The sequence below is a fragment of the Sus scrofa genome, chromosome 18 (genome assembly GCF_054392235.1).
Source record: "Sus scrofa isolate SSC_HxYL_T2T_F1_AM1 chromosome 18, Sscrofa_HxYL_maternal_Yorkshire_Landrace_v2.0, whole genome shotgun sequence".
Taxonomy (NCBI): Eukaryota; Metazoa; Chordata; class Mammalia; order Artiodactyla; family Suidae; genus Sus; species Sus scrofa.
Genome location: NC_139400.1, coordinates 47,702,452 through 47,717,211, shown reverse-complemented (window position 1 = coordinate 47,717,211; position 14,760 = coordinate 47,702,452). Strand labels below are relative to the sequence as shown.

Here is a 14,760-nt window from a genome sequence, read left to right as displayed (position 1 = left end):
TTTATAAACCACATTTAAGATATAGTTGGTGGTACCGTAAACTAGAAGATAAAATCACCTTCATCCTTGGTCACTATAATGAATCACTCAGAACTTCTGTGATTGATTTTGGTGATTATGCTATTATGTTAACATTTGCTTCTATGATTAAAATTACAAAATGCCATCCAAGAATCTATTATGTGTAGTGAAAGTACTGAAAAACACACCTGACAATTTGACTTTGGAAAGGAAGTCAAATACAAGGATACCTCCTCATATTTGCCAGGCAAACATGAAGATATGAGAGCTGTTAATTTCATGGCATTCCAGGGTGGGGGCGGGGGGGAGACAAGAGTAATGCTGAGAAAATGAAAATTTAAAGCTAAAATAAAAGGTACAGTAATTGTAGATTTATACACGCTAAAAATTAATTATTCTACTTTTTAAATTCAATGATTCTTGAATTATGAAAGATATCCATAGAGAACTGATCTTTCCTATGAAATAGAACTACTTTTTACGGGGTTAAATAGCAATATAAAAGTCTTGACCTAGAAAGATGTAATTCTTACTAACTTTGACGACTAGTCATCATTAGAACAGTAACTAAAGAAAACTAGCAGACTCTTTCCCAGAAGAATAATGTTCCAATGGTTTAGGCAAAGTACAATCCAATGGTAAAAGATGATCTAGTAAAATAAGAATTTAGGACTAAATACATAAAGTCTAAAGCTGCCCCATTTAGAAACAATAGCATAAGCTTATAGTCTCTATGATAATTTAAATATATCATTAACATAAACTTTGACATTATAATATAGCCTAACAAGTATGTAAAGCTTATAAAAATAGCTACAGTTCAAATATTAGCAACATCCAAATACACACATTATAAAATTATCTGCTTTCAGTATTGTTGCCACAAGTTGGTAATATATCCTTATATTTACACCAACTAAACTCATCGCATTTGTTACTTATTTGAGCACTCATGAATATCACATATTCAGAACCCTTCTAATTCTCTTTTAATAATAACATATGTTTGTGACTATAAACATTCTTTAAAGCTAACCAGAAGTCTATTTTGGAAAGAAAAAACTGGTTTTAAACATTGAAGAAATTCTCTAACAGCCCCAAAAACCACCCTATCCACTGGCTTTCCAGGGAACTGTACTAGCTCAACATCTATGTATGAATACACCCTCAGAGCTAGTGCTCTGGTGTGGCCGAGTGTTCGTCTGAAAGCCATCCCACAAGATGGCCAGTGGCCCCCATGCCTCTCAGTTCCTCAGCTTTCTTGCCCATTAAGCTACCCCTAATACGCTGTCCACCTGTTATCCCCTTATCTCTAGTTACGACCCCTCTCTTCCTTATTTCACCTAAAGAAGGAGGAAACAAGAAAGCTAAGGCTTACTGAGCACTAAATGTCGAGGTTTCTCAGAACTAGACCCTCGGGCTTCATTTCTCCTTTTGCTATACTTACCCTAGAGAAGATAAAAAATATAAGCATGGTGGTTAAGAACATGAACTCTGGAGCCACAATGCCTGGATTCAAATCCTGACACTTCTACATTCTAGGGGTGACCTTAGGCAAGTTACTTAACATCTGTGTGCCTCGGATCCCCCATTTGCTGAAACGGTATGACAATCACAGTAACACGATGGGGAATGAGTTAGTAATTAAATGAGTTTGAGATAAGTGAGTAAGTCCAAAGCACTTAGAACTATGCCTGGCACAGCGTCAACCCCACATCAGAAGATGTTATCAGCAATCCCTATGAATGTAATACCACCCATTTTCTCATGCCTCCCCACTTTACATTCCCACTCAGACCTCTTCTCTTGTGTTCCACTGCACACTTGACATATCTACTTGGACATCTTATGAATGTCTCAAAGGTAACATGTCCAAGATAATTCTTGATCTTTTCCCTTAAACTTGTCCCCTCCCCACACCTCTAGTCTTCACCATCTCCATGAATGCCACCCCAATTAACATAAGAGCCACATCAGATGATAAATGGCAACTCACAGCCCAGCCTGCTTAGGGAACACAATAAAGATGTGGAGAAACTCTGGCAAACTGGACTGTGTCTCTATTTAAAAGAGGGGAGGGGTGGATATACTTAGTTGCAGAGGATTGCTGCCATGTAAAAATGTCAGCTCTCTGATGGTGGACAGTCTGCTCCTAGAGGGGAACAGAACATGAGACCTTAAAGTTACTGATGCTTCCCTCCACCTCACCCCATCCCCAGATTCTGATTCAACTGGTCTGACATGTGGCTTGGCTACCGGAATTTTTTCAAGTTGCCGGGTGACTACAGTATAGAGCTAGGATGGCAAATCATTAGTCTAGTCCACGTCTCCCATTTTTACATGTGTACAAATTGAGACATGGAGAAGCTAAATGCTTCGCTGAAGCACCAACAAGTTTGAATAGTGACAGAATCAGAAAACAGTTCTTTTAAGGCAGTGTATTCGAACTGTGAGTTATAATACTAGACCATGAAATCAACTTTACGGTTTATACAAACAGCATTTAAAAAAAGAACAGAAAGTCAGAGTATACTGTATATTGTAGGGTAAGTACAGTACATGACCCTTTTGTCTTAAATATAGGCACATACTGCTCATTAGCTTCCATTTCCCTTTTTAAATCCATTCTCCTCCCTTCTCTGCCTTGTCCCCAGCCCCAGCAGGCTAACCCTCCAGAATGTTTCAGTTGGGCCCCCTGTCTAAGGGTTTTCAGTTGGTCAGCCAGTGAGAGGCACCAGTGGGAGATCAGAGGGTGGGCACAGAGTGCCTGGGGTTACTCTTCTTGGGTGATCCTGCCCCACTGCACAGCTTTCCTTGGGTTCAGCTCTGGAGGGAGCGCCCTTTCCCCTTCACTGGTGACAATTCCTGGATGCTTCAGTGTTCTCTGTGGGTACCTTACAGCTGCTCACACTTTTGCGGAACAGGCCACTTATTAAATGTTTCCTTTAGAACACTGATACATAAATAGTTGGATAGACACATGAATTACTGGGTTGGATTTTTTTCATGTGTGAGCAGGTTTCACATTGCTTACCATGGGTTGTGGTAAAAAAAAGAAAAACACTGTCATGGTTCTTCTTACTACACCACTGCCTCCCCTGGCTGATACAGGGAGCTACTGGGTTGAAACTTCTAAAAATAAACATTTCAGAAACCCTTCTTATCACTGTTACTATCAAGTAGCACGTAATGTCTCCAAAAAGAGAAAAACATGTTTATTAAAATGGATTTTTGGACAGGGCTTAAGACTGCCCAACAGTGCAAAAGGCCACCTGGGTAGCTAAGTGAGTCGCCATCATTGATTGCTTCACACATGTGGAGGTGACAGAACTGAACTCGGGACCTCTAGTCAGTCTCTCTTACACAACTATGCTTCTATCAGGGAGCCTCAAGATGTAAAATTTATTCCAAAACATAAATGAAGCAATGTCATAGCAAAATCCAACATTAAAAACCCATATCGTGTCAACTCAATTCTCACTCATTTCGGGAGGAGGAAGGAAAAGTGGAAATGAGGCAGCTTTCAAAAATTTCTAAATTGTGCTCCTTTTTGCTGGATCTGAGGGTAGAGAGATCCAGAGAAAGACCCAAACATCCCAGGCCTGATCATTCTCCAGACCCATCTTGCGCCTGGGCCTCATGTAAATGGTTAGCAAGGACAGAACGTCTCCAGACCTTGGTCTGATGATCTGATTATCAACCACCTGATGGCCAGCATCCAGAGTATATTCAAAAATGTGGGGCGGCGCCTTCACTGTAACTCCTTCCAATACTCAAATGAGTGAGTCAAGTAAAGTATCATGCTTTTATGCTCATACAAAATGTACTAAGGTATGAGCATTACTAGATCCAAATATAAGCCATCCAATATAGGAAGATTTAAAGGAAACGCAATTACAAGCAAAGAAAATATGTACAAAAGGGCAACAGATATTATTCTATGATTTGTTATTGTTAACCTCCCTGAAGAAGTGATGCCATTCCATGTTTTGCAACAAATTGGTTAATGTTTATAGTAGCCATTCAGGAAAAATGCAACCTCATCTTGTCACCAGATCAGTATTATGCATGTCCTTTTATAACAGCAACTAAAAATTCGTTAAACGTTTTAAACACAAAAGTGTCTAGTCAAATAATACCCACCCCTTTTAGTTCTGGTCCTCAGGACATGCCCTGGAGTAAGTAGGGCAGGTGATAATCCCATGTCACAGAGACACCAAGGCTCACAAAGGAAATAACTTGAAACTTAAACGAAACTTAACCACCGTGAACTGGATCAGGAGCGTCTGCCTCATCCTCTGTACCATGCTGCCTCCCCAAGGTGAACTTCTCTAACCTGCACACTGGCAAGGTTTTTCAAGCTCGCTACTCAAAAAAAAAAAAGAAGGGATGTACTGAAAATACTGAATTTCTGTAGGCTTGAATCTACAATAGAAGAAAAAAAAAGTGCCCTAATAGCAATATCAACCTTTGTGAGCCCATTAAAATGTTCGTGGGCACGCGTGCGAGAGCACAAATGCGCGCGCGCACTCACACGGTGATGACTGTGGTTTTTATCATTGAGTCGCTTCTAGTGATGGCTGTGATCTCAGGGGAAGACTATTTGCTCTGTCCTATTCCCTGGTCTACACTGAACTCCAAATCCTTTTGGGTCACTAAGGGAATGTGAAAGGGTAATAAGGGATAAATCACCAATAGTTAAATAATTAAGCAGCCAAAGCCCATTAACAACATTATATTGGAAAAGTAGTGTTACAGCATTTTACTTGCTGACTTAAGAAAAATCTGGCCTATTATCCAAACTGCTATAACTTGCCTTATCAGAATGTCAATCAGGAAACAAAGGAAACCTCAAAACGGTCCACAACATGTGAACAATTTAACTTTATTTCTTTCAGCTCATCGCTACGTATCATCCGTTTGGTCAAGGCCCGAAAGACGAGGGCAGCCCTCCAAACCAATCGTTCGCCAGGTCAGCAGTGTCCCAGCTCAGGCGCCCAAAACACAACACAACCGGGAAAGTGATGTGCGGAGGGGAATCACTAAGTGCCACCAGCTGTGGTTGCAGCCAAGAAGAAAAAAAGCACGCTAAAATTTAATTATAAGTTTAGCAACTTTCTAGGACAGGCAACCTGCTTTTGCTTTGGGCTCCAAGTAATCGCAAACCATCCTCCGGAGCAGGGGCCGAGATAACGGGAAGGCAGCCGGTCCGCGCCAATCAGCAGCGCCCAAGTCTCGTTAGCGCAGACCTGCCAGTTCGCGGCCAGACCGGGCAGCTGTTGATCTCGGGGCCATTTTTTTTAAAGCCGACACTGAGAGCGGGTAGGAAGGGAGCGAGGAAGGCTGAGCCAGGGCGGGGGAGGGGAGGAGAAGGTAAGGACGTCCCAGGAAAAGTCGGAGAGGGCTGCAAACTGACGGAAACCGGCCGGCGGGGCTCGGCGGCACAGAAGCCGGAGGAGAGAGGAGCGGAGGGGGAGAGGGGGACCCGTGCCTCAAAGTTCCGCGTCCCGGCGGCGCCCGCGCGCTGGGCTGCTCACCTAACAGGAGCGTGGTCCAGGTCCGGCCGCGCCCCGAGCGCCGCAGGCCCAGCGCCCCGCTTAGTCGAGCCGCCAAGCGCCCCCCGAGGCCGCCCCCGGCCGCCGGCGCGGCGGGCTCCGCGCGGAGCCCCTTCCTGCCCGCGGCGCCCTTGCGCCGAGGGGACGGGGGCGCGCGCTCGGGCCCGGGTTCCCCGGCGCCGACATCTGGCGTCCCCCTTAGCGGCGACTGAGAGGCGCGGGGCGGCTGGGGCGGCTTGGGGGCCGCTTCCCGGTGCTTGTTCCGCGCCTGCAGGACCATCTTGGCATAGTCGCGCCCGCTCGCTGCGCGCGCCCGGACGGCGGCCGGGGAACGGCGGGCTGGCGGGGCGGCCCCGGCGCCGCTCACTCTCCGGCGGGCGGGCGGAGGGCGGTCCGGTCCCTCCCCGCCGGCGGGGAGGCGGGGAGAACTGCAAGGCCGGGCGGCGGCTGCCTGCCTGGCGGTGCTGCCGGGAGGCGGCGCCGGACTCGCGCGCCCGCCGCCGTTGCCGCCGTTCCGGTTGTCACGGCGACCGTGGAACGCCAGGGGGCGGGGGCGGGGACACCCCGCGAGCGGCCGCAGCCGCGGCCCCGCCCCTGCTGCCCCTCCGCGCCGGACGCGCGCTCCCGGCCGGCAAGCGCGCACGCGCCGACTTCCGGCGGGGGCGGGGGCCGACCCCGGGCCGCCCAGCGACCCCGGCCAGGTTTGGAACCCGCGCAGGAATCTGCAGGTTTGAGGACGCGGACTGCCCAGCGGGAGTGGCGGTCCCACCCTTTGGGAGCGACGGGGAAAGAAGAAGGGCCCTCTCTGGGCGGGCGCAGCTGGTCGAAGTTTTGGACCCGATTAAGGCTGCAAGTGGAGCTCGGTGAAGCCCGCGTGGCCCAAGCAACTCGTTGCGGAGGCGGCTAGACCCGGGAGGAGGCGCTAGAGAAGGACCACTTGGGGGCGCTGTGTGTGCGCTCTGGAGTTCTCGGTGGCCCTGCTGCTAAAAGGCTAGCTGCCCAAAGTCCAGCCAAAGGGTCACGTTACTCCACCCTGTGTGGCCTCGTAATTTAGAACGCTGCCTAGTGCAGCTTCCGCTTTCACAAACCCGACGAGCGGGGCAACCCGATTTAAAATGGCAGTAGAGTATCAGGGTGAGCTGATAAAGGTCGGGACAGAAGTGTGTGCCTGACATTAAAACCAAAAACCAGGGGTAGCAGCCTAGACTGAGGGTAATAAAATTGAATGGACTGAGAAGGAAAGATTAGCAATGAGAATGTCCTGTTAGTTTCAAATGCTATATAACCTTATGGCTTGAAAGAGAGTAGAACTTTATTTGATGTTAAATACAAGCCTTTAGTTGAAAACGTATTTTCTTTCATGCAGCAGCAGAAGGCATGACTGAAGGAAGCCTAGGAAGATTGGGAAAACCAGGCAACTTTCATTTACCTTCCACCCCCGCCCCCACATCCCTGCATTTTTTGCACAAAACCCTGCAGCCTCGTGGATCACCGAAATGTTCCTTACCTTTAAATCCAATGAGCTTGTTCCAAAAAGTTGTCCTTAGTTCCCAATTTTGTATATCAAGCCACATGATTCTGATTATCTCCACTGTAATCCTAGAGGCTTCACGTGGCTATGGGTCCTCTCCCTTGTTTCTCTGCCCAGTGATTTAAGTAACTTAATACCGGCATTCACTTACTTTTTAAAGGCAGTGAATTATTTTGTAATAGTTTTTGCCATGCAAATTAATAATTCTCCGTACTCTGTATTTTTGTGAATTTGGATTTTCAGCTGTCTTTTATCCCAGGAGGGAACGACTATTTTTGGACACTGGTTTTTGAAAAATTATTGAAAGTGATTTTAAAGAATGTTTACATTCTGAAACAGTGTGTCTGATGGATCCAGTGTTACCCTGTTAGATTCAACTGGTATCACTTTACCAGGGTAAACAAACACTGAATGGATAAATGAGTGACTGAGTGAATGAATGCAGGAAATAACATGACCAAATGATGATTTATAATGCTGTGTTTTGTAGTGCACTTGAAAGTCACTTAGTTCTAGCCCTCCTCTCCTATATTCTCAAATTTCTGAAGGACAAAGCATCTTTCCTACTCAGCTTCATATTATCCCACAGAGCCTAACCTGGAGCCTGTCTATGAAAGTTTATTGAATTGAACTGAAAGAGGGACATCTGTCTTTTAAGACACACCCAGGAGGGTTTGATCAGTTCCACCAGTGCTGAAGAGCCCCTTCTTGGCAACCAAGAAGACTGTAAAATATTAGTTAAAATGGTAGGTGAAAACTTGTACTTGCAAATAAATAAATTGCAAATTTATTTTATTGGCAACCAAGTGAAGAATCCCCGAAAGGGGCATTCTAACATATTGGTCAAAAAACATGGTAACCGTAGATCCATGTTCTAGTCTTTGCTCCTATATACCGGTCCTGTGTCCTTGGCCAAGTTACCAGACCTTTTTGAGTCTCAATTTCCTCATCCCTAAAATAAAAGTAATAAAAGCATCTACCCTACAGGTTTGTGAAAATTAAATAAGACAATGTATATAAGGTATCTCACAATTACGTCCATCAAGGTAACTATCCAATAAATGTTCAAAGCAGTGAATGAGGTATAGAGGGTAGCAAGTCTTCTGTCCCAGAGCCTGAGGCTGATGGATGTAAGGATGCAGGAAGTAGGATGCAGAAGAGCAAGGACAGTGGTGTGATATTTGGACCAGTCCCACACTCTCTGGGCTTCAAGCTTATCAGCTGTCTGAGAACTGATCCTCCCCTAAAGTTCCTTGCTTCCCACGCATGCTTTACAAATGGTGACCATTCAGTGGGTCACTAAGCCTGGATAAAAGAAGCAACTGCTCTTACCCTTCTCTGCCCCACCAACACCCGCCCCCCCAAAGGAGGATGTTTCACACAGGGAGGGTGGTGAAGCAGAAAATGGAATAGTCATGAAGGTTATGAGTCAAATTTCATTTTGTCTTTATAACTCTGAGATCCACAAGAGCAGGGAGTGCAGTTCACTCATATTCCTATCTTTAGGCCAAGAGCTGCCACATAGTGGTGGATGCCAGAGAGAGAGAGTAGAAGGAAAAGGGAGAAAGGGAAACTGAAAGCTGCATTTAAAAAAAAAAAAAAAAATGTGTTGTACACAGATGATCCTATGAATTAATTCAAGATTGCAATGAATATAGATTAAGTATTACAATTAGTGGCCATTTTTTTTTCCCACAAGTTTCAGATGTGCCAGGAAGTTACTTCTTTATGTGACACTATAGAAACACTGGGTCAAGGCAGACAAATTAATTCCGAGGAAAGAAACCCAACAGAGCAGCCACTCATGAATTCCTCTCTGGTCACCAGTCCAAGCCTAATCCTTTTCTCTCCAAAACCTACACTTTGGGCATTTGAAATAAAAACTTTTCATGAAAAAAAAATGTAAAACTTTGGGGAAGCAGAAAGAGGAGGTTAAAAGGAGTAAATGAGCATAAAATTTAAAAGACCATAAAATAATAGAGTAAGACAAGTAAATGCACCAAAATAGAGCCTAGCAGTATTAAAGCATAGGGACTAGGGGAACATTGTTAAATGAACAATGAAAAGCAAAACTGGTCAAGGCTAGACGGCTGGGAACCAATGTCCTTACTTCTTTACAATGGCATTTGAAAGCCCCTATTTAAAACTTCCAAATTTCCCCTTTTCCTCCCACTCCTACCCACAGTGTGAGAGCAAAAGGAGAATCTTAACTGTGACATCTATTTTTCATTCCCTTGAGCTAAGTCACTTGATCTCTTTAGTGCCAGTGTGTCTGTGGGTCAAGTTCTAGAGTCTGACAGTTGTCCCGTCAGTAGTTGCTCATACAAGAAAGGAACCTGCATAATTGGGCATACTTCACAGAAACCTCAAATGGGTGCAACGAAGTATATCTGCATAGCATTCAACTTTGCCGCAAAGCTCCAACATTAACTTGTCACTTTGTTGGAATGTATTCCTTTAGTCTCTGGTGAGAACAAATGTAAATTGCTACTTTATTGCTTTTCAAATTTTATCTTCTATATTTCTGGTAGCTGACCTTGTAATTTAAACTGTTCATGCTCCAATGAGTGTTCCTGATGAACTCAGAGAGTTCATTATTAGTCCCAGTTACAGTGCATCATCAAGAAACACTCCACTCCAGAGGGGCATGTCTCCCTAAAATGCAGTTCCCGTCGCTGAGGGCTTACTCTGTGCTTGGTGTCTTAGTGGATTTTAGAGACATTAAAAATTCACATACTAAGTCCCCAGCCCCAAAGTGCTTACAGTTTTGCTGGAGAGGCAGGGCGAGCCAAGAGAAAATAAGGTTACATGGGGAAATACCTGGTTCATCAGTACTGAAAGGGTTCTGAAGAGAAGAGACCATGTCTGACATGACTGAGGGGTTTTCAGGGAGGAGCTGAAACTTGTCTAGGCCCAGTGGGAACAACAGATCTTGTCGGAGCAGAAGGAAACGTGGAAAACACATTATGGACAAGGAACAGCATATTTCTGAAACCCTCGTGTGCCTTGCCCATAATAAGTGACAATGGGAACATCTTAACTCCTCTTTGGAGTGAGGAAGGGAAGAAACAACTAATGTAAGTTTGAGGAATAAATAAATGGACAAAAGAGTGAACAGATGAACGAAGTAGTGATTAGAGCATGAAATGCTCAGAGTGCCCCAACACAGATCCTGGGTCTCAGAGAGCCCCAAAACTACCTACACCTGAACAGACTACACACACACACACACACACACACACACACACACACACACACACACACACACACACACACACACACACACACAGCCACGGCCTTACGAACACTGGAAGCCAAGAAGCCAATGAATTACACCCCTGGCCTCTGCTCTGGGCAGAGACTTGACTGCATCCAGTGGGCCTTGCTGCCTCATACATAGCCAGATGCCCAAGCCTTCCTCTCACCACACCCCTGGCCTCTGCTCTGGGCAGAGACTTGACTGCATCCAGTGGGCCTTGCTGCCTCATACATAGCCAGATGCCCAAGCCTTCCTCTCACCTGCCCCCAGATGAAGGTAAGGTGGGGAGACTGATGCATTTGCTCAGTCTCACAAGTCCATTCTCCAGGGTAAGAACCTGGACGTATCACACAATCTATCCCCTCCTCCCTAAGCTATTCCCTCAACCCAGCCTTACTTTGTGCTCCCTGAGGCCATAGATTCATCCCTGTCACACTCGGCTTTTCTCCGTGGTTTCTACCTCTTGGCCCTTCCCCTCCTATGACAGGTTCATTCTCCCCACAACTCTACCCCTTCTTTCCGTGAAGCGCCTTTCTGCCTCCGGGAAAGCTCCACTGAAGCCCTCGTCATCTTGACCATTCACTGCTGCCGGCCTGTGCAGACTGCCTGGTAACACTCCTGACCATTTACTCTAGCCCCGCCCCCCAGCCCCCTCAACTTCTACCACTGCTACAAATGACCACCCTTCTAACACCCAGCCTCTCACCTGCTTGACAGCCTCATCTCTGTGACCACACTCCTACTGCATGTCATCTACCTGCTCTTAGGGCCCCATCCTGCTCCTTGTCATCACCCCAATCTGGCTTTGCCCCTGCATTTTAAAATTCAAGCAACCACAGCCAGTGCCTCTAAGTCTCCTTACTATTCCATATCAAGTGCCAGTGCCCAGCTCATCACTGCAGTGTCGGGATCCCACTCCCACCCCCTCCACCTGCCGCATGGTGTTTTCATCTCACCCACCTGGCAAAATCCCGATGTCCAACTTTGGAGCTATGCCCATGCTGCTGAGGAGTGCTGGAAAAATGCCACAACTTGGAAGGCAGGAACCCCTATGTATTCTTAGCTTCCATCAGCAAAAGGACCTAAGTGCTGCCCTGAAGTTGTCCTCTAGTCCCTTGGTCCCATTCCCCAGAGCAGATATAGCAAATGTTCGCTGCTGCTATCAACACACATACAATGCATACACACTCCTCCCCAGATTCATATGTTGAAACCCAATCCCCAGTGTGGTGGTGTTTGGAAGTGGGAGTCTTTGGGTTGGGGTTAGATCATGAAGGCAGAGCCCTCAGGATGGGATTAGCATCCATGACAGAGACTTAGAACTCCTTCTTCCACTTCTGCCAAGTGAGGACACAGTGAAAAAAGGATTATCTATGAACTAGGAAGGAGGCCCTCACCAGGCACTGAATTTCTCAGAGCCTTGATCTTGGACTTCCCAACCTCCTGAACTGTGAGAAATAAATGCTGTATCTTAGCTACTTACTCTATGGTATTGTTAGAGCAGCCTGAGCTGGCCAAAACAACTGGTCTCACAAACCTGCCACACCTGTCTCACTGATTCCCATGATCCCAGCAGAGGGCCTTTCCCCCTAAGCTATGAAGAGACTGGACACCGTTGGAAGGATCTGCTGTCCTGTCCTTCCAACTGATGACAGACCAAGGCCCTACTTCCCTCTCATCACTAGGAGGAGCCCCTCTTCCATAGGCGGCCAACCTCTTCTCCAGGGGCTGGTTTACTCCATCCCACCATCCCTGATGCCTTCCTCTACCAACTAACTGCTGAGTCATCTCTCCATACCTGGGGTTGCCTCCTGACAACCTTAAGCTTGCCCAAGTGACTTCCATCCTAATTAGAACCATTCCCCAGACAACACCTCTCCCTCTCCTTGCTTCATTCACTGATATTTCTGGTAGAGTTCCTTATACCTGTCATCCCTGCTTCCTCATTTCCCAGTCAGTCAAGCTCATGGAAGTCTGGCGTTCATTCTAAGACACCGCAAAACTCACCAAGATCACTAATGACCTCCAGATTGCAAAGCTCACAGGACACACCAGACTTTATCTTGTCATCTAACGACTCTCTTCCTTTGGTTTCTCTGACACACACTCTTTTGGGTTTTGTGTCTCTTTTGTCCCTTTTCAGTCTCCCTTAAAGGGCCCTCTTGTTCACTAAGTATTAATGCCATTTAGGGTTCAAAACTGAGCCTTTCCTTCTTTTACTCCAATGCATTCCCTGGGCAATCTCATTACAGCCTTTTTGCTGGAGATTTCTAAACCTGTGTTCCCCACCCAGATTCCCTCAGCATCAAACCCATATTACCAACTGCCCCTTCGATGCCCACAGTAGGATGTCCCCAAATCCAAAATTGCTTCTTTTCCAGTCTTCTAATCTCAATAAATGACACCGCAATTTTCTCTATTCCCCTATCCAGGGAGTCATCTTTATTTCTTCTCTCTTACTTCCAACATACAATCAATCACAGAATCCTGCTGATTCTATCTCATAATTGTCTCTCAGATAAGTTCTTTTCCTTCCATCCTCACTGCCACTATCCAACATCATTTTTCCCATGGATTTCAGCAGCACCTTCTACCTGGTCATTTTGCATCTTCTCTTGCTGCCCACCATTATTCCAGAGAACCGTTTCTAATATGAAAATCTGATGCCATTCCTTTTCAAGACACCATTCAGCACTTCCAAATTCCTAAATGTGACTTCATGAATTGTGCCACAGCACACTCTCTCCCTACTTTTTTTTCTCCAGCCTCATCTCTCACAATTCTCCAGTCCTCAGTGTCCTCTATCCCCCTGGACCTGTACATATGCTGTTGTCTTGAACCATCATACTTCTGTCCTGCCCTACTCCTGGCAGTTCTCCCAGATAACTGTCTCATCCTCAGCATCACACTTAGAAATCAGCTCATGCAGGAACTTTCCTCTCCTTCTGCCTTCCTCCCTCTTAGCCATACATCTAGTAACCCTGACTGCCCTGTCAAATCATTACCATACTGTCTACTTGCCAGTTTATTTATCTGACTTCTCTGTTAGACTGTAATTTTCTTGAAGGAAAGCTCTGTATTAGGTCAGGTTCCCCAAGAAGACTCTAAGATGAAAATTTGCAAGTAGGTGGCTTTGTGGGGGTACTTTTAAGAACAAAGCCTGTAAAAGAGTGGAGAAAATGGAACTGGGCAACGAGAAATTGCAGTAGAGGTCTCGGCCAATCCAGCAGGGAGCCCAGGAGCTAGAATGACCCTTCAAGATCATCCCAAATGGTGGCAAGAGTCCTAAGCCTTTGACTCCACATCAGCCAGTTATTGGCAGTGGCTGCTTAGAAAGAGCGGGAGAACCCTGGGCAAGGCAGCTCCATACAATGTGTACAACTAAGAGCTAGTCCCAAAAGAGATTCAGTTGTGAGCCCTCAGCAACCTACACCCCTAGCATCAAGCCTGAAGGGGAAGTCTGGGTGGCACATCACACCCCAAACTGCCACCATTGTGTGGTATCTCGGAACCTGACACTCCCAGTGTGCCCATTCAATCTTTGTAGGCAAATGATTGAATATATGATTGTATGGATTAATGAAACAGCAGAAAAGAAAGCTAGTTAGGCTAAATGAATTGAGATTCAGAGCCTTACAGAAGGACAAAATTTTCTATTTGAAAACCGTGAACTGGAGTGATCAAAAGATTGATAGTTGAAAAAATAAAGATTGCTAGGTTGTAAACAGGGTTTGAAAAAGCATCAAGCAGACATGCTCTGAGGATGTGAACTTGTGGCATGTGGGTGGGGGGTGGCTGAGGTATTTGCAGGAAGATGGACAGGGAAAAAGCCCAGGGCCTGAGAGGGTGCTCCTATAAGCAGGTGCTCCTATAAACAGGATGGTGAAGTACAGAAGGCCTATAAGAGAGCAAATCAGGACAAATATGAGACCAGTTAAAAGGTTAAGCTGGCTCTTTGGAAGATACCTATGATTAGCTGTACTTGATCTCATTTAATAGTCATTTGAAATGTAAGGATGATAAATTAGAGTTAAGCCTAGCCTTCTAAGATATTCACTATATATTTATACTATAATTATTTTCGATAAATTTTGCAGATATATTTAAAAACTGAGTGATTTTGTTGTTTCACTTCCCAAGCAGCTATTAATGCAACTCAGTTCAGCTCATGCCACTAATCCTGGTTTGTTTTCAGAAACTAACATTAAAACTATAGCTGGAGATAGTTTATCACCATTGCAACATGACCTGAAGCCCGCAAAGCTCAGCAACGCTGGAGTCAAATAGAGGCTGCACCTTTGCCTGCCCAGAAGCTCCGTGTGGCTACAGTGTCCATTCTGTCCCAGGCAACAGGTTAGGGAGGAGTACGAGATAAGGAATCTTTGGCTCTTCAG

General features: G+C 45.8%; 1 protein-coding gene across 12 annotated transcripts in view; it reads right to left on the bottom strand.

Moving 5' to 3' along the window:
- DPY19L1 (dpy-19 like C-mannosyltransferase 1) overlaps nt 1-14,760 on the bottom strand; it is a 313,514-nt gene that overhangs the window by 278,451 nt on the left and 20,303 nt on the right. For 7 of the 12 annotated variants that reach the window (XR_014834285.1, XR_014834287.1, XR_014834286.1 and 4 more), the window contains exon 1: nt 5,559-5,979. The exons of 3 other annotated variants lie outside the window; for them this stretch is intronic. Coding sequence is in view for 6 of the 9 variants with exons in the window: in XM_085005861.1 (XP_084861987.1) it covers nt 5,559-5,856 (298 nt within the window). In the remaining 3 variants the exon portion in view is untranslated. Of the gene's footprint in view, nt 1-5,558; nt 5,980-14,760 lie in introns of those variants that run through there. 2 more of the 12 variants (XM_085005864.1, XM_085005865.1) reach the window with 1 other exon arrangement.